Consider the following 26,538-nt stretch of genomic DNA (forward strand, 5'->3'; position numbering starts at 1 on the left):
ATTAAAAATTACAAAATGAAGACTATTGTAGAATATATTTAAATGTCCATAGGTATCCTAAAAATAGTTCTGTAATTAAAAACTGTTGATAAAAAATTTTTCATATTCATTTACATATTTAGAAGTTCAAAAAGTCAATGATATTGATTTCTTTAATTGTGGGGCTATAATATATATATAATGAGGGATACCATAGATTACTTATGGAATTTCGGGTCTTTGGGTATATATCTGAACTCAGGAGACCGAGACGAGTTCAACGATACCCTACTTTTGGACCGGAGACGAAAAATAAAAAAGTTATCATACTTTTTCCGGCGATCGCGCAATGATAGGGAGTTGCGTCACTCTCTCCGCTAAGTCGACCTCGCTATCGCAATTGGGAGTTGCGTCGCTTGCCGTTAAAATTGCCTTTAGTAGACGTTTTCCCCCCTTTTTTTTTTACTTTGTTCAAGAACTACCATGAATCAATAACTAGTGACATTTAGCACATGGCGGCCTGCTGGCGGCTCCCCTCCGGGAGGTCAGTCGGGAGCACGAACAGTGAGAACGACCGCCATGATCGCTGCCATAAGTAACATTAACCGAAATGGCGATCGTGCAATGATCGGAAGTCGCGTCGCTCTCTCCGCTCTTGTATTGCGTGTTTAACCCTACTGGAGATGACCGTAGTCCGACATCATGGTTTGCAGACTTTACCGCAACATGGCACTACTAGCAACTATGGTGCCGTCTTCATGAGAGCATTAAAAAAGTATGGTAAGTGAAAAAGTATGATAACTTTTTTATTTTTCGTCTCCGGTCCAAAAATAGGGTACCGTTAAACTCGTCTCGGTCACCTGAGTTCAAATATATAATCAAAGTCCTGAAATTTCATAGGTGGTAATCTATAGTACACCCATATAATGTATGTAGAACAGTTTTTTTTAATTCTTCCTTACATAATTATATTAATATGTAAACTACAAAACAGAAAACAAGTTTTGAGTAAAATATATTTCAGAAAAATACAAAGTCAAATTTTATATAATTATGAAATATATAAAATTGTTGCCAAGTTTAAGTATAAAGTATAAAAATGAGTCTTTCTTTGTATTACATAAATCATCTTGTTTTATAATTAACAAACAATAATTTACTTACTTGTATCTATTTTTATACTGATGTTTTGTACTGAAAAAGAAAATGTGACTTTTTCTTATTTACATATATATGTTACCAGCCAAACTAGTTTGTCCTAGTCTGAACTGATTTATGTACTATAAATAGGTGCCAGTGTGAAAAAAATAATTTTGTGTAATTCAAAATGCCACCATAGTACACTCTGTAAAAATAAATAAAAGAAAATATTTTATATGTTACACTAAGAAGCACAAATAAGTTCATTTTTAATTTTAGTTTGACTCTAAAAATTATTTTTATTATTTTGTTTCAATTTTTGAAAATATTTTCGAAAGTTAATTGCCTTTAAAAGTGCATGGCTTAATAAAAAAAATACAAACTGATAAGTACTGATTAGCTTATTTTTATTTTATAGTTTTGTACAAGTGTTGTGTCACTTCTAATCAATACCGTGTTTGGTTAATGTTATGTTACATCTTCGAAACCCTAGGTATCGAAGATGGCGGCTCGTCTCCAATTCCAACAATCAGAAGACAGGGAACAGTGGGGACGCACGTTCTAACCTAACATAACCTATTCTAATAATTATGGTAATTTATTAGAATAGGTTAGGTTAGGTTAGGTTATAACGTGCGTCCCCACTGTTCCCTGTCTTCTGATTGCTGGAGACGAGCCGTCACCTTCGATATGTAGGGTAACATTAACCCCGTTTTTTTATAATTAAGTAGACTATGTTTGAATAAATATTGTTTATCTAATTGATTGCCTTTTAATTTTATTTTAACCATTAATATACTTGAATAATAATTCTAAATCAGTTTGGCCTGAAATCGGGTTTGGCCGGTAGTGTGTGTATATATATATATATATATATATATATATATTAATAATTGACTGAAACTTTATTAAACATTTTTATAAATAAATTGGTTAAGAATTGCATATTTGCGTATTATTAGGAGCATATTTTCAGAAATGTTTTTTAAATGTATAAAAATGTTTTATTTGCAAATTTGAAATTTAAATAAATTTTCTTATGTGTAACTTATTTTATATTTTAAATTAATTTTTATCTTACTATTAATTCATAGTAAATAATATTAAAATTAATTGAATTAATAGTAATATAAAATTATTAGATTAAGTTGTTATAGAATTTAATGAGAACAATGCAAATATTTTTAAAAATAATTAACATTATTTATAATTATGAACTATTATTCTTAATGTATTTTAAATAGAAGTTAGTTTTAATATAACTGTAAAAAGTAAATCATTTCATATTTATAATTATAAAATATGAAATGATTTACTTTTCTCTAAGCATTATTACAATTAATTTTATAGCCACTTAAAGATTTAAATTTCATATAAAAGATATATTAGTAATAGAAGTGTGTGATTTATTCAAAATTAAGTGATCTTTATCTAATCTTTTTATCATAGAAAATTTTAAAGATTTGTTTAAAGGTTTTTAGCTTTGTAAAAAACAATCTTGAAAAGAATCTATAAAACAAAATATATCTAGTAATTACAGTGACATTCCATTAGCCTGGCTTTATCAGGACTGATGCGGTACCAGGTTATCGAATATGCTGACTTATTGGAGAATGCAATTTTTTTTGTTTTTTTTTTTTTTCTTTTTTTATTTCCTGGACAAAATTTTACATAACTTTTACATATAAAACTGTATAAATCTGCCTTTTATGATTGTTTAACACCATTTTAATTTTTTCAGATTATTCCTACCCTTGGTTGCTTTAAAACAAGAAAACATTAATCTACTTTGTGCACTTTTATCTCTATCTAATCTATATTCTATATTTATATTTTATATATTTTACATATTAAAAGCAAATGTTCATTACCTATAAAACTGAAACTAACACTTTACAAAAAGTGCTATAAATAGACTCAACTCCAACTGCTGGGATGAAATATAACCAAATCAATCAAGATGGACAAGTACTTTATCCATATTTGACGAAAAATTATGTTTAAATTGATTTGATTTTAATTAATTAATTAATTTTGATTCTACTTTTAATTTTAGTTTTGGTTTATGCTTTGGTATAAAAGCCAGAGCTTAAATTTTAAAATATTTAATTTAAATTTAAATTATTATTTTTAGTTTTAATTAACTGGCTACCTAGTTATGTAAATGTTATGTAAAAACACAGATGAATACTCAGTGCACTGATACTCCCTAAAAATGAGCTTGACATGATGGCTTATCAGGTTTGCTGGCATACCTGATACTGTGTTAATGGAATTTCACTGTAATATTTTTATTAAAACTTGAAATTTATTTATAAATATAATAAATTTATTTTTAATATAATAGAAATTATATATATTCACACTATTAAACTGTTGAATAATGTCTAATAATTCCTACATTGTAAGAAAAATGAATCAAAGTGAATATTGAATTCAGAACATGTAATACAGTCATTTTAAATGTTCCATTTAATTGATTATAATTTACCTAAGTAAAAAGCATTGAAAGTAAATTCATTCTGCATTTAATTACCTGTTGTTTTATTCTTACCTGTATCTGTCTGCATCCTAATTTAAACAAAAATTAAACAAGAGTGAATATTTTTGATAGTTTATATTTTATGATATATGATCTATTACAATTTGAAACATGGACTATTTTTTTGTCCTGTAGCCCAGATTTATAAAATTTGTTACTAACATTAATAATAATAATGCTATTATTATGTTGGGTTAAGTGAGGTATACTCGGTTAACACCGGTGGCTGTGTACTATGCCGGACCAAAGTCAAGGCATAGTAACCAAAACAAAAATTAAAGAAGTGTATCAGTGTGTGTGTCTGTATTCAGGAATTTTCTCACAATATGACATGTATTCAATATAGTGGCCTTTTGTAGTGTGATGTATGTGTTTCTATTCAATTGTAATGTGCCCAGGCTTTTGTGTAGTGTGTGTGGTATGACACCTGTAGAGGAGAGAACAACAGGTACAATAAGCACCCTATCCATCCTCCACAGATGCCTTATTTCCTGGGCGACTTCTGTGTACTTGCTAATTTTTTCAGTGCATGCGTTTTGTATATTGTGAGTGTTTGGAATGGATATGTCTATAATGTATGTGATTTTATTGTGTTTGTCAATGAGTGTAATGTCTGGTCTGTTGTGGTAAATTGTTTTATCTGTGATTATGGCTCTGTCGTAGTACATTTTGTGCGTGTTGTTTTCCAATACTGTCTGTGGAATGTATTTGTAGTATGGTTCGTGGATGTCTACTAATTTGTGTTTCTTTGCGAGCTCTTGGTGTATTATATTTGCTACTTGGTTATGTCTGTGTAAATAATCTGTCTGTGCCAAGAGCTTGCAACCAGAGGTGATGTGTTGTATAGTTTCTGGCATGATGTGACATTTTCTGCACGTGTCATTTGTAAGTGTTGCATCTTTGAGTATGTGTTTTCTGTAGTTTTTAGTATTTATGACCTGATCCTGTATGGCAATCATGAATCCTTCCGTCTCCCCAAAGAGGCATCCCCGAGCTAACCAGCTGTTTGACGCAGTTTTGTCAACAAAATCCTGGGCCAGATCGTAAGGATGCCTGCCATGGAGTGCCTTTCGAGCCCACGATTGCTTAATGGTGTCTATGCTTTTTATATGTTGTGTTGTGTCCATATGATGTGAGTGTAAGTTTAATGGTGTGTTATTCGAGTCTGCTAGAGTTACTGCTTTATGTAATTGTGATGTTTCTTGTTTTTTGTAGAAAAACTCTCGCAGTGACTGTATTTGTTTGTAGTGAAGGTTAACTATGTCAATCAGGCCACGTCCGCCATCTTTACGTGGAAGGGTTAATCTTTCTGTGGCGGATTTAGGATGATGATGTTTATGCTTAGTAAGTGTTGTTCTTGTTTTCCTTTGGAGTTGCTCAAGATCTGTGTGAGTCCAATGTATAACTCCAAAAGAATATATGAGTATTGGGATGACATAGGTGTTTATTGCTTTAACTGTGTGTTTTGCATTTAACAGTGTTCTGAGAATAGCATTTAACCTACTTTGGTATTCTTTAATTAATCTTTTCTTTATTTGTGCATGTTCTGTTAGTTTGGCCTGTTGGAATCCTAAATACTCGTAGAACTTGCCCTCTTCCATGGATTCAATAATGTCTCCATTTCCAAGTGCAAAATCTTCTTTCTTCAGGATTCCTTTTTCTATGTGAACTGTTTTGCATTTATCTAGGCCAAATTCCATTTGTATGTCCTTGGTGTATGAATGTGTGATTTGTAGGAGTTGATGAAGTTGTTTTTGTGTGGATGCATAAAGTTTTATGTCATCCATGTACATGAGATGTGACAGTGTATACTGTGTTGTTTTTTCGTGTCTGATATTGTAACCATATTGCGTGTTGTTTAACATGTTGGATAATGGATTCAGGGCTAGGCAGAACCAGAGAGGACTCAAGGAATCTCCTTGAAAAATTCCTCGCCTAATAAAAATTTGGTTTGTTTGTATGGAAGTGTTACTAACCCTGAGATGTAGTGTTGTTCTCCAGTGCTGCATAGTGTTTTGAAAGAATGCAATGAGTGATGGATGTATTTTGTACATGTGTAGGATATGTAGCAGCCAACTGTGTGGAACACTGTCGAATGCTTTTCTGTAGTCTATATATGCCATGTGTATGTTTCTGTGTTGTTTGTGTGCTTGCCGTAGAATGACTGAATCTATGAATAACTGTTCTTTGCATCCCCTGTGATTTCTACGGCAGCCTTTTTGTTGTTCCGTTAGAATGTCGTGTTCTTCAACATGTTTGTATATTTTGTTTGCGATACAGGATGTCAATAATTTGTAGAGTGTTGGAAGACATGTAATTGGTCTGTTTTGTGTGGGGTCTGTGGTATTGTTGTTTTTAGGTTTCATGTAGGTGATGCCCTGAGTAAGAAAATTTGGCATGTCTTGTGGATTGATGATGATGTGTGTTAGGTGTTTAGCTAGTTCCTGGTGCAGTGATGTAAACTTTTTGTACCAGAAATTGTGAATGTTGTCTACACCAGGTGTCTTCCAGTTGTGTGTTCTGTTAACAGTGTATTGGAAATCATGTATGTTTATTTCAACACAGGGCATAGTTGGTATGTTGTGCAAGTTTCTGTTCTCCTCCTCGATCCAGCCTGCATCAGCATTATGCGTGACAGCACTGGACCAAAGAGAAGACCAATATGTTGTGAGTTCTTCTTCTGTTGGTGTGCCACTGTGCTGTGTAACAGTGTTTGCTTTGTTATTGATTTGTCTGTAAAAGAGTTTTTCATTGTTTGTAAATAATTTATTTTGTTGTTTTCGTAGTGTACATGTTTTGTATCGTTTGAGTCTACATGCTTTGGCAGCAAGTTTCTGTTTTAGTGTATCAATGTATTCTGTAATGTGTGTGTTGTGATGTTCATGTTTTGTGTGTGTTTTTATTTTCTTGAAAATGTTTTTGAGCTGTTTCCTTAATTTGGGTGTTATGTTGTTTTTAGTGTATTGTGTCAGCCTGCCTAATTGCTGTCTAATGTCATTTATTTGTATTTCTATTCTTCTCTGCCAGGCAGGCTTGTGATAGAATTGTGTTTTCTGTGTGTTTGTCTGTGATTGTACTTTCAGCCCATGGTGTGTCACTACTGTGACTGCCCCAGCATAAACTAATGTATGAATGTCTGCGAGTGTAGAAATTGAATGAATGTAGTGTGGTATTAAGTGAGTGTTTACATAATTTAGTGTTTTTCCTACTTCCTTTGACGTGTTGATTTTTGGTATTCGTGGTCGTTGTGTGGGATCTGTGCCTGTATATTTAGTGAGTGTTTCCTGAAATATAAGTGAGAGCGTATTAACTAAATCCATGTCTATGTTATCAGTGATGGATGAGGAAGTGTCTGTAGTATCATTAGTGGTAATTGTTGTATGTGTGTTATTATCAATGCTTGTTGCTGGATTATCCTGACAGGTTACATGATCTTCATTAATGTTAGATGTTTCTGTCTGTTGATGTATTTGATCAGCAACCTGTTGTTTGATAAGTTCAAGTGTTGTTTGTGGAATAAGGTTGTTGTGTATAATTGTTCTTTTTTGATCAACAACCCTTTGTTCGGTGACAGTGAGGTGAGGATATTGTTGTGTGAATTTATGGTGTAGTTGTTGTCTGTATGCTGTCATGTTTGTTTCAAGATTTGTGATCGTGTAATAAGTACGGATGATAGACTCGTTCATTTCTACTGTCCATCTCATTTGTTGGCATGGTTTTCCAGCCTTTGTGGTCTGTGGATGCATTGCCACAGAAACACCAAGGCTGGGTTGGTTCCTCACATCTGTTGAGGGCATTGCAGTAGCCATGCTTGGGCCGGTGCTGCTTTCGCCACCGGTAACCAAGGGAGACTGTGGCCTATTTTTCGAACGTGAGCCTCTGCCTAACCGACGAACGCGGACCTTGTTAACCCGGGCGACGTCCGAGCCGGTATCACACTTTGATCTAGTTATTACCATAATAAATATCTCCACAGAATGTGGGTGTGGTCACTCTTAGCTTCATTTCTCCCCATAGACCTTACTGGCATGGGTGTCCCTACCAGGAGCTTGTGCTCCAGCCTGCATTGCCCTATGGATCAGTAAAATTACTGGGCTCTCCCACCACGACCAGGTGGTGACCACGGGAGAGTTAATATTATAATAATAATAATAATAATAATAATAATAACTCTCCCGGGGTCACCACCTGGTCGTGGTGGGAGAGCCCAGTAATTTTACTGATCCATAGGGCAATGCAGGCTGGAGCACAAGCTCCTGGTAGGGACACCCATGCCAGTAAGGTCTATGGGGAGAAATGAAGCTAAGAGTGACCACACCCACATTCTGTGGAGATATTTATCATGGTAATAACTAGATCAAAGTGTGATACCGGCTCGGACGTCGCCCGGGTTAACAAGGTCCGCGTTCGTGGGTTAGGCAGAGGCTCACGTTCGAAAAATAGGCCACAGTCTCCCTTGGTTACCGGTGGCGAAAGCAGCACCGGCCCAAGCATGGCTACTGCAATGCCCTCAACAGATGTGAGGAACCAACCCAGCCTTGGTGTTTCTGTGGCAATGCATCCACAGACCACAAAGGCTGGAAAACCACGCCAACGGATGAAATGGACAGTAGAAATGAACGAGTTTATCATCCGTACTTATTACACCATCACAAAACTCGAAACAAACATGACAGCATACAGACAACAACTACACCATAAATTCACACAACAGTATCCTCATCTCACTGTCACCGAACAAAGGGTTGTTGATCAAAAAAGAACAATTATACACAACAACCTTATTCCACAAACAACACTTGAACTTATCAAACAACAGGTTGCTGATCAAATACATCAACAGACAGAAACATCTAACATTAATGAAGATCATGTAACCTGTCAGGATAATCCAGCAACAAGCATTGATAATAACACACATACAACAATTACCACTAATGATACTACAGACACTTCCTCATCCATCACTGATAACATAGACATGGATTTAGTTAATACGCTCTCACTTATATTTCAGGAAACACTCACTAAATATACAGGTACAGATCCCACACAACGACCACGAATACCAAAAATCAACACGTCAAAGGAAGTAGGAAAAACACTAAATTATGTAAACACTCACTTACTACCACACTACATTCATTCAATTTCTACACTCGCAGACATTCATACATTAGTTTATGCTGGGGCAGTCACAGTAGTGACACACCATGGACTGAAAATACAGTCACAGACAAATACACAGAAAACACAATACTATCACAAGCCTGCCTGGCAGAGAAGAATAGAAACACAAATAAATGACATTAGACAGCAATTAGGCAGGCTAACACAATACACTAAAAACAACATAACACCCAAATTAAGGAAACAGCTCAAAAACATTTTCAAGAAAATAAAAACACACACAAAACATGAACATCACAACACACGCATTACAGAATATATTGATACACTAAAACAAAAACTTGCTGCCAAAGCACATAGACTCAAACGATACAAAACATGTACACTACGAAAACAACAAAATAAATTATTTACAAACAATGAAAAACTCTTTTACAGACAAATTAATAACAAAGCAAACACTGATACACAGCACAGTGGCACACCAACAGAAGAAGAACTCACAACATATTGGTCTTCTCTTTGGTCCAGTGCTGTCACGCACAATGCTGATGCAGGCTGGATCGAGGAGGAGAACAGAAACTTGCACAACATACCAACTATGCCCTGTGTTGAAATAAACATACATGATTTCCAATACACTGTTAACAGAACACACAACTGGAAGACACCTGGTGTAGACAACATTCACAATTTCTGGTACAAAAAGTTTACATCACTGCACCAGGAACTAGCTAAACATCTAACACACATCATCATCAATCCACAAGACATGCCAAATTTTCTTACTCAGGGCATCACCTACATGAAACCTAAAAACAACAATACCACAGACCCCACACAATACAGACCAATTACATGTCTTCCAACACTCTACAAATTATTGACATCCTGTATTGCAAACAAAATATACAAACATGTTGAAGAACACGACATTCTAACAGAACAACAAAAAGGTTGCCGTAGAAACCACAGGGGATGCAAAGAACAGTTACTCATAGATTCAGTCATTCTACGGCAAGCACACAGACAACACAGAAACATACACATGGCATATATAGACTACAGAAAAGCATTCGACAGTGTTCCACACAGTTGGCTGCTACATATCCTACACATGTACAAAATACATCCATCACTCATTGCATTCTTTCAAAACACTATGCAGCACTGGAGAACAACACTACATCTCAGGGTTAGTAACACTTCCATACAAACAAACCAAATTTTTATTAGGCGAGGAATTTTTCAAGGAGATTCCTTGAGTCCTCTCTGGTTCTGCCTAGCCCTGAATCCATTATCCAACATGTTAAACAACACGCAATATGGTTACAATATCAGACACGAAAAAACAACACAGTATACACTGTCACATCTCATGTACATAGATGACATAAAACTTTATGCATCCACACAAAAACAACTTCATCAACTCCTACAAATCACACATTCATACACCAAGGACATACAAATGGAATTTGGCCTAGATAAATGCAAAACACTTCACATAGAAAAAGGAATCCTGAAGAAAGAAGATTTTGCACTTGGAAATGGAGACATTATTGAATCCATGGAAGAGGGCGAGTTCTACAAGTATTTAGGATTCCAACAGGCCAAACTAACAGAACATACACAAATAAAGCAAAGATTAATTAAAGAATACCAAAGTAGGTTAAATGCTATTCTCAGAACACAATTAAATGCAAAACACACAGTTAAAGCAATAAACACATATGTCATCCCAGTACTCACATATTCTTTTGGAGTTATACATTGGACTCACACAGATCTCGAGCAACTCCAAAGGAAAACAAGAACAACACTTACTAAGCATAAACAACATCATCCTAAATCTGCCACAGAAAGATTAACCCTTCCACGTAAAGATGGCGGACGTGGCCTGATTGACATAGTTAACCTTCACTACAAACAAATACAGTCACTGCGAGAGTTTTTCTACAAAAAACAAGAAACATCACAATTACATAAAGCAGTAACTCTAGCAGACTCAAATAACACACCATTAAACTTACACTCACATCATATGGACACAACGCAACATATAAAAAGCATAGACACCATTAAGCAATCGTGGGCTCGAAAGGCACTCCATGGCAGGCATCCTTACGATCTGGCCCAGGATTTTGTTGACAAAACTGCGTCAAACAGCTGGTTAGCTCGGGGATGCCTCTTTGGGGAGACGGAAGGATTCATGATTGCCATACAGGATCAGGTCATAAATACTAAAAACTACAGAAAACACATACTCAAAGATGCAACACTCACAAATGACACATGCAGAAAATGTCACATCATGCCAGAAACTATACAACACATCACCTCTGGTTGCAAGCTCTTGGCACAGACAGATTATTTACACAGACATAATCAAGTAGCAAATATAATACACCAAGAGCTTGCAAAGAAACACAAATTAGTAGACATCCACGAACCATACTACAAATACATTCCACAGACAGTATTGGAAAACAACACGCACAAAATGTACTACGACAGAGCCATAATCACAGATAAAACAATTTACCACAACAGACCAGACATCACACTCATTGACAAACACAATAAAATCACATACATTATAGACATATCCATTCCAAACACTCACAATATACAAAACGCATGCACTGAAAAAATTAGCAAGTACACAGAACTCGCCCAGGAAATAAGGCATCTGTGGAGGATGGATAGGGTGCTTATTGTACCTGTTGTTCTCTCCTCTACAGGTGTCATACCACACACACTACACAAAAGCCTAGGCACATTAGAATTGAATAGAAACACATATATCACTCTACAGAAGGCCACTATATTGAATACATGTCATATTGTGAGAAAATTCCTGAATACAGACACACACACTGATACACTTCTTTAATTTCTGTTTTGGTTACTATGCCTTGACTTTGGTTCGGCATAGTACACAGCCACCGGTGTTAACCGAGTATATCTAACTTAACCCAACATAATAATAATAATATTATTATATTATTATATAATAATTATTTTAAGATAAATTTCTATTAAATTGTACAAAGTACATTTTCGAACGGTATTGTAATTGTAGATTTTAAAATTTTATTATTTGGATTATCTGTTTGACAGATAAAATTAACTTTTATTTTTTAATATATTGTGTTTTCCTTCATTTTGAAAATTATTATTTATTAAAAAGATTATTTTAAAGGATAATATCTGTTTATATTAATAATTGGATATTGTGTATTTATAATGTAGAATACACATAGTAAAGAAAGCATCTAATGGCATTGCCAAGAAGTAAGATGTATTAGTATAAGCAATTATGCTACTTTTTTATTGTATTATTGCTATTAGAAATATGATTTTGAGAATCTAATATTGAATATGCATTTTTAAAACTTTTTAGTTATTGACACAAAGTTAAAAATACCATCTTCTAGTGTTAATTTACTTTAGTAAACTTATAAAGGTTAACAAGTATACAAAGAAAATTTAATATATAAAAATTAGAATTTAAATCTTTATTTTTTATTATTTAAATCTTTAGTTGTATTAGATATAACACAAAATGTAATGAAATTGTTGAGTTTAGAATAACTAAAACTTCAACATACTAATTACAAATATTGGGTTGTTCGGAAAGTAATTTCATTTTTTTTTTATGGGGAAAAAAACAATTTTCTTATAATATATAAATATTTTATTGAATTATATATTGACCATTTTGGTCAAATACCTGTTGCCATCTTTCTAGTAGTAGCATGATTCCACATTCATAAAAGTTTTGATCTTTGCTTACAAAAAACTGATGCAAGTGATTTTTGACATCCTCATTTGAAGTAAATGTTTTACTGTTTAAAAAATTTTGTAAAGACCAGAACAAGTAATAATCTGAGGGTTCCAGATTTGGCATACATGGTGGGTGTGGTAATACATCCCATCCAAGCTGTAACAGTTTCTGACGAGTTACCAAACTTGTGTGAAATTTAGCATTATCATGGTAAAACACTACACTTTTTTTGTTGATCAATTCTGGCCTTTTCTGTTTGATGATATTACTCAGTTTGTTTACTTGATGGCAGTACACTTTTGAATCAGTTGTTAAATTGTCTGGTGAAAACTCAAAAAAAAAATTTCCTTAAAATTCCAAAGAGAGCATCTCTCTTTAAGAACATGTGGAACCCATATATCATGCTTTGAAACGAAACCAATTCGTTTTAAGTAATCATAAACAGTTCAATTTGACAAATTTAATCTCTTAGTGATTTCACGTGTTGTTATTCGGCAGTTTGCTTCAATCAGTACCTTTATTTTGTTTTCATTGGCTTCAAATGGCCATCCAGAATGTGGTGTATCTTCGATATTAAAATTGCCAGAACGCAATTTTGTAAACCAGTTTTGGCACTGTCTTTCTCTCAATACATCTCCATACATGTACCACAACTTTTTTCTTGCTTGAACATCATTTTGATTTTTTGGTAATAAAAAAGCAAAATATGCCAAAAATGATGCTTTCGATTTTCCATATTTGATGGGATACCGGAAAAAAAAACAATTGTACAGAATCAAACAAAATTTTTTACAAATAAGCCTTAAAATGTCAGCTGTCAAAATATATAATGAAAATGTGGATTAAAATGAAGTTAGCTGGTAAAAATACAACTTATTCCTCTAGTAGTAAAAAACGAAATTACTTTCCGAACAACCCAATAATTTCAAGTAAAGCTGAAGTAAATAATTTTAAGTTTTCATTTTATTCTATATAATTTGTCATCTTCTAGAAATGATAGAAATACAGAAATTTATACCTTTTCAGGGTCTGGTGGTGATTGAAATATTTCTGAATGCTAAGATAATATGAATATTTTTTTTACATAGGGCAGATGTACCAGTTTTGGCCAGTGTACCAGTTCTGGCCAGAAAACAAATTTAACTTAAAAATATAATCACCACATATTCAAATCTGTCCAATGAAACAAACTTTTATTGTTAACTGTTCACACAGTTAACAATGAAAGTTTGTTTCATTTGTGATTATATTTTTAAGTTAAATTTGTTTTCTGGCCAGAACTGATACTACACTGGCCAAAACTGGTACATCTACACTATACAAGTATCTCTTGTACAGCATGATACTTCTACAACATGGTTTGAAAATTGGGGATATCCCCCACAAAACTTGACTTCTGGTTTTGCTCTAACACTGTTTTGGAAATCCTCCATACGAGATTTCACAATTTTTAAGTGTAAACCTCATTATTCAATATTTTGTTTATTCAAGTAAGCGCACATGTCTCAAATTTGCCTGTCGATTTTATAATATTGAGATTTTGTGTTTTTCATCAGACTTCCTTGCATTATCAGTTTTCATTAAAGTAAGAAAAAACTTGCACTAACTTTCCTATCAACCAGGTGTCATTGTCATTGTTTTCAGACTTTAGTCCTCAAGATTGTCACTGTTTTTTCTTCTTATAGATTAATGTTCATATTTAGTAAAGTTTATTTAAACATGTTTAGGTAAGTGTTGTTAAACATTTTTAATCATAGGTAAGTATTCATTTGTAAAAATATATATAATACATATCTCAAAGCTCAGTGAGTTAGTATAATAAACCGACAATCGCCTAAATATTCAGGCTATAATACGCTTGAACCCGCAGCCTCCACTTAAATTTGGTATTAATTATTTGAAGTAAGTGGAGGCTGCAGGTTCAAGCCCCACCCTGAGTCAGTTATTTTCTTCCAGAAAGTTCTAAATTATTTAATAAATTATTAAAATTATAATTATTAATTTAGTTAAGAAATGGCACCTAATGCTTACCTCTAATACCAAATTTACTTGTATTAATTATTTGATTATAGCCATATTATATCCCGAATATTTAGGTGATCGTTGGTTTATTATAGAATGAAATACAGCAGTATCTGGTACTTGAACTGTTCCCAACTGGAAAAATTCGTTATTTGAGCACAAATTCCAAAAAGAAAAAAATATTGTTTAAGTATCAATTTCCTTTAAAAAAATTTTCATTTTTCAAAAAAATTAATTGATTTAACTTCACAGTTAGTTTAACTGTTGTTATTTTGTCTGTACCACATTTTATCAGAGACAAAGACTATTGGGTTTTATTCTCATCATTCTTTATTCCACTATGCATTTTATGCATTCTTTATTCCACTAACCTTTTTTAAACCTTTTTTTAAAAAAAAAAAAGGTTAGTTCACAATAATATTAACAATAATGCAATTTGAAATAATCTCTTGTAATAATTAGTGTTAAATTAATCTAAATAATTGTAATAAACGAAAAAGAAATAAATAAACGAATTGAAATAAACGAAAAAGATTGCACCCGAAATGCATAGTGGAATAAAGAATGATGAGAATAAAACCCAATAGTCTTTGTCTCTGATAAAATGCGGTACAGACAAAATAACAACGGTTAAACTAACTGTAAAGTTAAATCAATTAATTTTTTTGAAAAAAGAAAATGTTTTTTAAGGAAATTGATACTTAAACAATATATTAATGGTGCGGTTTTTTTATATCTAATACTTATAGAAGAAAAAAAATAGTCAATACTTGACTGAACAATCGTGAACTGCTAGAACAAATTTTCAATTAATATATTTTTATTTTGCTATTCATTGAAAATTATGATAAAAATAAAAAGATGAAGATGTTGCTGTTATTTCTGATCAAGAGCAACAAAAAAGCTCAGAAGATGACAATACTTTGAAAAAAGAAAAAGTTCTGGTTTAACTAAAATTAATATTAACGGTAATTTTAATTGTGCTTATTAATTAATTATTGATTGGAAATAAATTATCCATTTCTTTAATAAACCTATTTCTATTAATAATAAAAAACAGTATACTTAGGGTTACGTTCCAAAAGTTAACAAATGTTTTGTGTGTTAGTTCTTTGTTTTGTATAGCATGGGTTCATTTAATTAACACCACACTGTTTTGGAATGTATCTACTGTGTTATATGAGGGATATCTGTGTATTTGAATATATATATATATATTTATTTATTTTAGCTTAATATTAAGCTATTTTTAATATATTCACTTATCATATCACATATATACAGTGTGCACCTGTGTGTATATATACACACAATCTTGGTATCCAGCCATTGTTCATTTGACATGTCCAGTAATCCAACACTAGTTGAATTAAGTATTAATGGCACTACTTGTAAGTTCTAGACAAGCTTTCCACTAGTTCAAACTCCAGTTCTCACTAAATTTTAACACTCCAACTAAACATGGCATGTTGCTGGCATCAACATGATTTTAAAGATTGCTAAGCTTGTCATCTTAGGCTGCTTTATTAAGGTACAAAAAAGGTATCTTATAATGCTGCATAAATATGAAATCAGTTCCTTGAAATTTCTTACTAAAAATACTCTACCACCCACTAATTTTAATGGAAATCCACCAACTTTGTCAAGCTTGGCATGCTGATTATCGGCAATGGCAGCATGCTCAGATGTTTTGATTAGTAGTTCAACTTGTATTTTGCCGTCATTAACAGTTGACTTTGCACTGTCAAATTTGTTTCAGCCATTGAATTCATCTTACTCCAATAATCTAGCAATCTTCTTAATCCAACATTGTCTCATATTTGTTGGATTGCTAAGATTGTACTGTGTGTGTGTGTGTGTGTGTTTGTACAGTACATCAACACATACATAAATGATAAGACATAAATACTAATGTTTCTATGCTTATCAGTGCTTACAAGTTTATATCAATTAATTTAAATTTTAAAAATATTGTTTTCAAACATTTTTATTATATTTATTAAATATCATCAAGAATAATAATAAAGAATATAGAGTAGATAATCAACAGAATCTTATAATTTTTGTTGTTTGTAATGAATTACTTAGAATTAAAGTCAAGTACATAATTTTTGTATCTGACTTTTAAATATAATGTAATAAATATCTCAAAACAAGTTTCGTAGGTGTGATCTTATCATTATGAATGACTTAATGATTGAAGAGGTTTGTATTATAATGAAACAGTTTTATTAGGAATGATGATAATGATACAATACATATAAATTTAGAAATGATATCATAAGAATACTTATATGTTGTTGAAGTAAAATGCCAATTTTAATTGTGCTATGTACTGGTAAATTTTATCGAGTTTTAATTACAACTGAAAAAATATAGTAAATTAAAACATTCTGAATAATACACATCCTTTTTTTCCCCAAACTTCCTAATGTAGAACATGCTACTTTTTCACCACACCACACCCTTCAATTATTAATATAATTTATATAAGATATTTAATTTTTAGCTAACAAAATAGCAATTGTATTTAATTACCATTTAAAAGAAGAATTTGACAAATAAAATATTTGATGTAATTTCCTTAAAATAAATAGAATTTTAATAAATCATAATAAATTAAAAAAATGAAAGGACAATATGAATTGTTAATACAATACTTCATTTATTAAAAACAAATATTTTGTAATGTTCTTGTTTTTAATTAATTTTGTAATAATTTCATAATTCACATTTATTCTGAATTTCTAATTGTTTTTTCTTTTATATTAAATTTTGCAAATAAAACAAAAAATTCAAAAAAAATTTATAACGATAATTATAAATAAAATATTTAAAATTAAATCATGTAAATAAATATCAGTTATTGCTAAGTTTTGGCAAGAATGTTAATTATAATTTAAAGGAATATTTAATTTTGATACTGAATGAGAAAAAGTAAGCAAGATAAATTTTATCTGATGCGATTTTTTTAAAGCAGTGATGTCATCAAAAATGGATGTAGTCATTCATTATTTTTGACATTACTGCTAAGGCTTGGTCTTGACACATTGCTTAATGATTGCATTCAATTTGCTTTTTTCTTTCCTTAAATTATTTTAAAACTGCCATTTTAGTAAATTTGATATGATAAATTTATCACATCAACTAATTTCCTAATCACAAAATAATAATTATAGTAAACCCTCAATTTAATGGGCAAAAAATTTCTTTCTTATAGGAATTTTTAAAACTATTTTTTATATGTGAATAGAGCATGCTAAAAGGTTGGAACAGTGGTCAGAATCAATGAGTTTAAATTACTCAGTGGGCATTATATTACTTTATTCATACTTATACATCATAACATATTTACACATCTTGCACTTCTAAATTCATTATTAACACATTTTTAAAACACATTCAATTTAATAGACTTTTGGCAATAGTGAACATCCCTTCCCCAATCAGTCTGTTAAAATTATAAACACAGTAAACACTCGATTTATCATATTTAATTATTAATTATTAAAAAATTATTGAAATTAATATACTTTATTTTATAATTTAAATTAAAATAAATATAATTAATGATCTTAATATATAACAACAAGCTTTAATTAAATATTTTTTAATTTTGTGTGTGTCAGATAAAAGTATAATTTAAATTAATTATAAAAATGCAAAAAAGTTTTAAATTATTAACAAATAAAAAGGTGATCTAATTTGTGACCCATTCTTGAGATGTAATTGGCTTGCATCATAATTATTTTGTAATTGTATCATTTTCATTAGTACTTTTCTGTATTTTATTTGCTACAGTATTCTGAAACGATCTCATAGCAATAAAATAAAATTTGATAATAAATGATACAACATGTAGCTTAATAAATTGTGAGTACTGTTTAAGTCATGCAAAAGTCACAAACTTTTGCCCATGTAAGTAGAAAGTATGACTAAAAGAGCTTGCCCCTTTTTAGTCATTCTGTCTATATCAGGCCTGGCCAACCCGCAGCCCATCATGTTAAATTGTGTGGCCCACTAAGCGATATTATATATCTATTAAAACTTTTGTTTCCTGTTTTGTGTATACCAAAACAATTAAATAAATGAAAATTTGCATGTGTCATTATTATAATGCACAAGTACGAGTACAAATTCTTGGTATAACAATAAAATCTTATTCATTTTGTATTTGTTTTACTTTTTTAAAAGCATGTTTGCCTAAATTGTAGCCCAACGTAATGTTATGCATGATTAAATTGGCCCGCAAAACAACTTGGGTTGGCCAGGCCTGGTCTATATAATCTTTAATTTTTCACCCACTATATAATATATAATCTCAATTTTTCACCCACTTCCCAATTAAATGTTAGACCAAGAAGAATTTCAATAAGTCAGTGTTTCAAATATAAAAGTAAAAAATATATAATTAAAAATTCTTTTTGATATTTTTTAAGAAACACTTTTTATTCACACAAATTTATATTTTACATTTTAATGCATTTAACACAGAGACACAGACTAAAACCTTTCACAGTGTTGTATACGATAGCGCAACTAACCATATATACAACACTGTGAAAGGTTTAGTCTGTTCTCTGTGTTAAATGCATAGATTTTCTTAAAAAATATCAAAAAATTTTTATTATATATTTTTTCACAGTGTTGTAATACCTTTCACAGTGTTGTATATATGGTTTTAGTCTGCGCTATCGTATACAACACTGTGAAAGGTTTTAGTCTGTGTCTCTGTGTTAACGCACTACAGTGTTATTAGAAGTCATTGTGTTAAATATAAATTTTTTTAGCTCTAATAGTATTCTTGTTATTATGCAATCAAAAATAAAAGCATGGGACACTCATACTTTCTATCAATTTTTATGACTCATGCATTTTTGATTGTATAACAACAAGAATACTATGAAAGCTTGAAGATTTATTTTCTACTTTTTAATGCATTTATGTGACTAAAAAGCATTTCTTTAACATGTGAAATATACATATTTAAAAATTATTATTTACAAAAAAGGGGGGGAAGTTTTCTTGCTACTGAGTTTGAACAGAGCATAGAGACAAGTGGCCATAAAATCCATCAATTTAAGCTACAACTCAAATTTTTGCCAAGAGTAAGCTTTGTGACTACATTTTGATAGCATAAATTGTAGTCTTAAAATACAGTACTTAGTTGTAATTATTGCTGCTTTTCTATGTTTGGCTATGAATTTGGCTTGCATCTTATTGGTTGAAGAAAGTTAGGCATCAGAAACTATTGACAAACTATTTCTGTTAAGGTATGTCAAAAATGTTTTATACCTAATACAGGCATGTACTGTAGTATTATTGTATTAATGAAATACTGTACCTCCAATCAAAATATTACTATTTACTGTACCCTTTTAATTGAAGACTGTTTAAAGCAGGGGTGTCCAACCTGCAGCCCAATAAATGTGTAATTAAAACTGACAAATTTACTTATTTATTTCAATGGAATAAACTCAAAAAAGAAGTTTCACAAACATATATAAATGTAAACCTTTATACGTATTTTATTTTTGAGTGGAAAGGAAATATTTTCAAATACTTGGAAATGTGTGAATGAGGAAGGAATATTATACTAAATAAAGCTGAAGTTGTGACTCAAAGGATTATAGACCCAAATGTGGGGAAATGAGAGAAAGGACAAAAGATAAAAAGTAGTGAGAAAGATTAAATAGACTTGTTATGCAAATATTGGCCCTTAATTTTCCAACCTTTCTCACTTCTTTGTCTTCTTTGAGTCCTAACTCCAGCTTTATTTAATATTCCTTCCAGCGTTGCAAATTTTGATTTGGCTACCCGTTTTTTAGTTTGGCATAAAAAATATCATTTGGCGCATTGGCTACTTTTTGGGCTACATATTATTTATAAATATATTAGTCCAATAAAAATGCACTTTAAAATGGTGTTTCGTCACTTTTTATTAATTAGAGACCCAAATAAAACAAATATTTGTTTGTCTGCTTTATAATAAATGAATTTATCTATTTCTAAGTAAAAATTGAAAATGTCTGTAGAAGTAATTTTTTAAAATCTTTTTTTGTGATATATTTTTAATACTTGTCTAGATTATAGTAATAAGTATTAAAAATTAATCCTTAAATATACTTGTATATTTAAGGATTGGGCCAAAGTATATTATTGTGGCCAAAAACTCCATGACTTCTTCCAATGTGACCCAGAGAAACAAAAAGGTTGGACACCCTAAGTTAAACTCAGGATGGAAAAGTTGAAAACATTTCTAATTAAATTAATTTTTGTAATCTTATATTTAGCACTTTACTTTGTTATTATAATGGTGCCAAGTATTATAAGCTTCACTGATGATAATGGTAATAATTAAAAACCTTGTTGAAAAATGATTAACATTATCTTTTGTAATTGTTTTCTGGTTATACTGTAATGTCTAATATTAAAACCTTCCATAGTTTAACATATATTTGTTTCATTTTTTAAATGTGTTGAAAACAAAATAACAACAATAAATAAATGAATAATTATTAAAAATTGTTTGTCAGTAAATTTACAAATATCACTTTGCTATTTGAAGCCAAATTGTCAATAATGAAGTCTTTATTGTTACATAATTGTTCAGAGCTTCTAGTTAATAAATTTTTAAATGTTGAAAAATTGTATTTCTTAAAAAGTATAGAATTTCTATCATATTTAGCATGATTAGTTTAGAATGTATAATTACTTTTTGTAACAAATTTTATCAACATTTTGGTTTTGAGTAATATCATTTCAAATGCTGAAATGATTAATGTTGAATTTATTATTATGTTGAATATTTTTTGAGGAAATTGTTATATTAAATCATTCAGTGTTACAGCCAGGTTTGGATACCATGATGCCAAGTATTGCTTACAGTTCAGCCAAATAGCCAGAATTTGCTGGCTGTATTTATACTTTAATTAATGTGAAATCATTTAGTAATTTGTTTACACACAGATGATACTGCCATCTTGTAGTAACTTTATAAACAAGTAGAATTAATTTTAATAATTTTGAAATTCTCTTTTGTTTATATATTGGGTTTTTATTATGTATAATTATGCTTACATTTTTGCATTTTAGTTTCTTAACTGTATTTAATATAAAATAGTATCTTTTCTAATTTATTATTATAAGTTATTGATTCAGTCTATTATTAAAATCTTTAATTTTTAAAACGTAACCTATTTACACCATCTCAAAATACAGTAATAATTTGACTTCCAATGGAAAATTTGGTATTGCTGAAGATATTGTAGAATTTTAAAATTTTTAAATTAAAAATCTAAAGTAACAAATTTTATAAGTTTTATTAAAGTTAATGTATAATAAAATATTTTTAGGAAAAATTGACAAGAATGAAATAATGAATGCATTTCAAAGATTAGGTGTATTAATTGATGAACAAGAAGCATTAAAATTATTAAAACGGTAAGAAAAATTTGATTGATAATTAATTATAGATCAATTTAAAACAAAATTATTCAAAAAAATTTTAATAGAAATGCATATAATTTTATTAATTTAAAAAAATCAACTAATGTTCATTTATATTATATATCAGCTGTTCTAGTGTAGTATATTATTAACCAAAAATAATTATTTTGTTGGATTTAAAAATTCTTTATATAGAAAAATCTTGAAATTTAATTTGTATGTTCACTAAGAAAGTGTTTTGTAGCCTATTTAACAATATAAACATTAAACAAATTTTTTAAAATAATATTTAATATTAAATATTTTAAAAAGTATTTTAAAAAAATCCTATATTATTGGGTTGTTTGGAAAGTTTGTAGCAATTTTTTTAAGAGAAATAAAAGAAATTGTTTTAAAACTAAAAATATACTTTTATTCCATTATGTATATGCCATTGTTTTTAATGACGTGTTGCCATCTATGGGGCAGCTTCATGATACCCTCTTTGTAGAACTTTCCAGTTTTTCCTGCAAAAAACTGATCCACATGGTTTTTGCAAGCTTCCAAAGCATCAACGTTTTTATCATGAAGGGAATTTTGTAGAGAACAGAACAAATGGTAGTCCGACAGGGCAAGGTCAGGTGAGTAAGGGGGTGGGGTAAAACATCCCAGCCTAGTTCCAGTAATTTTTGGCGTGTTCGTAAAGATGTGTGAGGTCTGGCATTATCTTGGTGAAACACAATGCCTTTTCTATTGCCAGTTCTGGATGTTTTTCTTTAATTGCTATGTTCAGCTTATCCAATTGGGAACAATACTTATCAGAATCAATTGTTTGATTCTGTGGAAGCAGCTCGTAGTACAGGATTCCTTTCTAATCCCACCAGACAGTGAGCATGACCTTCTTTGGATGAAGACCGGCCTTTGGAGTTTTTAATGGTGATTCATTTTTCTTACCCCATGATCGTTTTTGGCTGATGTTGTTATAAATGATCCACTTTTCATCACCTGTCACTAAATGCTTCAGAAAAGGGTCATTTTCATTTTCGTCTTTCAAGAGAATCACAAATGGAGATGCGATCCAGTAAGTTTTTTTCCGTTAAGTCGTGAGGTATCCAAATGTCATAACGATTCACGTATCCGAGCTTCTTTAGAAGTTGAAATACAGTACTGTTTGATGACTTCACTATGTCTGCAATCTCTCGAGTTGTGTAATGAGGGTTTTCATCCAATAATGCTTTGATCCAGTCCTCTTCAATAACAGGAGGTCTTCCTGAACGAGGAGCATCTTCAAGGCTGAAATTACTCGTTTTAAATTTTGCAAACCACTTTTGAACAGTTGATTCTGATACAGCACTCCCACCATAAACATCACATATCTTTTTTTGCTGTTTGTACAGCATTTTGCCTTTACAAAAAAAGAAAAGAAACAAGTGTCGATAATGCACGTTGTTCACATCCATTTTTTGCAATGAGACAAATTAAACGCTATTTGAATAATCTTAACGGTTTTTTGTAACGGACGCGTCTCAAGGTCATTTATCATAATATTCATTGGTTTGTACAATTCTAATCATTTTTGCGTCAATCAGTGTCTCAACTGTCGGCTATCAAAAATCGCTACAAACTTTCCGAACAACCCAATATCATAAAAAAAATTTGTGGTATTTTTCAAAAAAGTAGAGTTCATAAGACATTGTAAATCTGATTATAGAAACTTTGAATCAAAATATATATATTTTAAAAATAAGGATATTGATATAGTTATGAAGAAAAATTTTTAAATTAGTATTATTATACAGTTAAGCAGAATAAATTTATTTAAACAATAATTTAAATAAGACCAATTATTCTATTGCTTTACCATAAGACTTTGATCAATTTATTAGATGAGAATGCTGTTCTAGGTAGATATGATTTTAATATGAATATGTATGGTTTTATTATAAAAATCACTGTCTGTTTAATTTAAAAACTTCATCAGCAAAAGAAACAAATCTCTTGCCAAACTTTGTAGATATTCATAATTTTTAAAAATGTAAGTTCCATGTTTAACTTATTTTAAGAGCTAAACAGAAATATAATAAGTATAAACTGGTTAATTTTTTTAATTAAATATTATCAAAAGAATTTCAGAATAATTTTATTAATTTAAAAAAATCAAAAATCATAAGAAAATTTGATTTTTTTATGAATAAGTCTAAGTCTAAACATTAATTTGTTGCAGAAAATATTTCATTCTACACCTAACTCTTGATATACACATTTAGCTGGAATTATACATTTGGAGTAATATAGTTGTAAATGTGTGACAAAACTACTTTTTACTTGACAGAATTTCAGTTTAACATATTAAGATACTAAAGAATATTCAATATTTTGATGATTTCATAAAATTATTTAAGTGGAAAATAAAGTAAAATTCTTAATAAAAATCCACCTTGTTAATCTTCAGCAAAGAAATTTATTAAGCAAAAATGTTTTAACTAAATTGATGGACTAACTTCAGTTGTAGCAAAGAATAAATAGAATGAATCTTAAAGATTATATTCAAAATTTTAAAAGAAAGAACATAGAATGTTTGAATGCATAATTACAAAATTGAAAACACTAGAGAGTAATGTATAATTTATAAAATGCAATAAAAATAAATAAAAATAAAATTATAAATGCTGCAGTTCTGTCTAAAATATGTCTTAAGTAGCTCCAGAAGTTGGAGTAAATATGAAAATGTAGAATTAATGTTTGAATTATAATTTTATAAATATGCTAATAAAACAAAATAAGAAATAAACTAAAAATTTTCTTATACGTATATAATAATATACAGTAGAGCATCGATTATCCGACCCCCGATTAACCGACTTATCGGTTAACCAACCACGTTCTAGTCGGCAAATTCAAATGTCCGCTAGTGATGTGGCGCTACAATATTTGGTTATGTCTTGCTACTTTAATATTATTTTTGTTAAATTTTTGCATGTTTTAGCTGGCAGCACTGGCTCGACCATGAAAGAGAGGCTAGTATTTAAACCAGGCCTAATACACTATACTAATAATGTATTTTTTCATACTTTTCGGTTATCTGACTTTTCAGTTATCCAACCAACCCCAGTCCCCAATTAAGTCGGATAATCGATGCTTTACTGTATTTAGTATCTATTATATTATATCTAAGTAGTGATAAAGCTAAATTACTGGAGGTTGTAATATATGCTTTAATTATTTACTCTAAATATTAATAAATGTATTATCTATTAATAAATTTTTTATAAATAAATACATTTTTTAGAACTTTTTATTAAGCACAGAACATAGCTATTCATCCATCTGTTATGTAAGACTTGAATTATGTTATAAAAAACTTTGATTTGCTAGATTTTTCCAGATTATATGAAATTATATTATAAATGATTCACTACAGCTTATTTTTCTCCAGGTTCTTTTGGTAAAATGCAGGGTTCCTACCCAATTGGAAAGTTGGAGAGAATCAGGGATTTTCATTAGGGCTTGGAAAAAGTCATGGAAAGTCAGAGAATTTATCATAAAAATCAGGAAAAGTCAGGAAATTACATATTGTTAGTGTTTGATCCTTCAGTGTACTTAATAGAATACATTGCACTCATTTACCCACTTGCTACTGTTTAATAGTAGGTGTTTCAAGCACTGTTTTTTTACCTAATACAGTTAGTTTTATAATGTTGAGTTTAGTTCCACGGTAATAAAAAAGCCACACTTCTTGCATTTATATTCACTGTTAGATTTACTATTATTTTTTGGACACATTTTTGAAGCACTTGTTTGCAATCTTTATAATCTTTTACAATTATAGTGAAAAATTCTATTACTCCAAGCTTACCAACTTCAACCTATGACCAGCAAGAGAACTTCAGAATCCATGCAATATTAAATTTTAGACATAGGATAAAATTGTTTGTAACTAGGGGAGCCACAGTATATATTATTTTTCATTTTAATAATTTTGATTTTATTACAAAAGAATTTGATTTTTTCTTCCAGCTTATTAATATTTTATAAAATTCAGGAAACTTATTAAGGGATAAATTTAATAAATATATACTTTTGTAACAGATTTGTTAATGAATCGTAAATAAATAATGGCTTTTTTCTTTTTTTCAAAACCATGTAGATTTATGGTTGTGGATTAATAACAGGATAAACTACTTTAATACAACATTTTATTTTTAATTTTAATAATTCAGCAATTATAAAAAATATGCAACTGTTAATTAGAAAAAAATAACTAATTACAAAGTTGAAGAAGCAATAGTGTATGTGCATAGTAAGTCAAATGCTGTTTTATTTTGTCTAAGGGATATGAGGGTCAAAGAAAGTCATGGAATTTAAAACAAAAATTTGAGTGGGACTTATTTAAAATAATTTGAATTAAATATAAATTTAATTACATTGTTATTTGTTACAATAAGACCATAATAAGAAAGCTTCCATTAGTAAAATAAATTTATATTTATTTGAAATGCAATAATTA

General features: G+C 30.3%; 2 protein-coding genes across 3 annotated transcripts in view; one reads left to right on the forward strand and one right to left on the reverse strand.

Annotated features, from left to right (window-relative positions):
• Positions 1-3,692, reverse strand: part of LOC136978111 (early estrogen-induced gene 1 protein) — a 62,538-nt gene extending 58,846 nt beyond the window's left edge. Inside the window, exon 1 of the mRNA XM_067273772.1 lies at positions 3,674-3,692. The gene's annotated coding sequence lies outside the window, so the exon portion shown is untranslated. The remainder of the gene's footprint in view (positions 1-3,673) is intronic.
• SCaMC (Short Calcium-binding Mitochondrial Carrier) overlaps positions 1-26,538 on the forward strand; it is a 102,061-nt gene that overhangs the window by 6,150 nt on the left and 69,373 nt on the right. For both annotated transcript variants that reach the window (XR_010881171.1, XM_067273770.1), the window contains exon 3: positions 21,959-22,046. Coding sequence is in view for 1 of the 2 variants with exons in the window: in XM_067273770.1 (XP_067129871.1) it covers positions 21,959-22,046 (88 nt within the window). In the remaining variant the exon portion in view is untranslated. The remainder of the gene's footprint in view (positions 1-21,958; positions 22,047-26,538) is intronic.

Source organism: Centruroides vittatus, unplaced genomic scaffold, assembly GCF_030686945.1.
Source record: "Centruroides vittatus isolate TY-2023 unplaced genomic scaffold, ASM3068694v2 contig_488, whole genome shotgun sequence".
NCBI lineage: Eukaryota > Metazoa > Arthropoda > Arachnida > Scorpiones > Buthidae > Centruroides > Centruroides vittatus.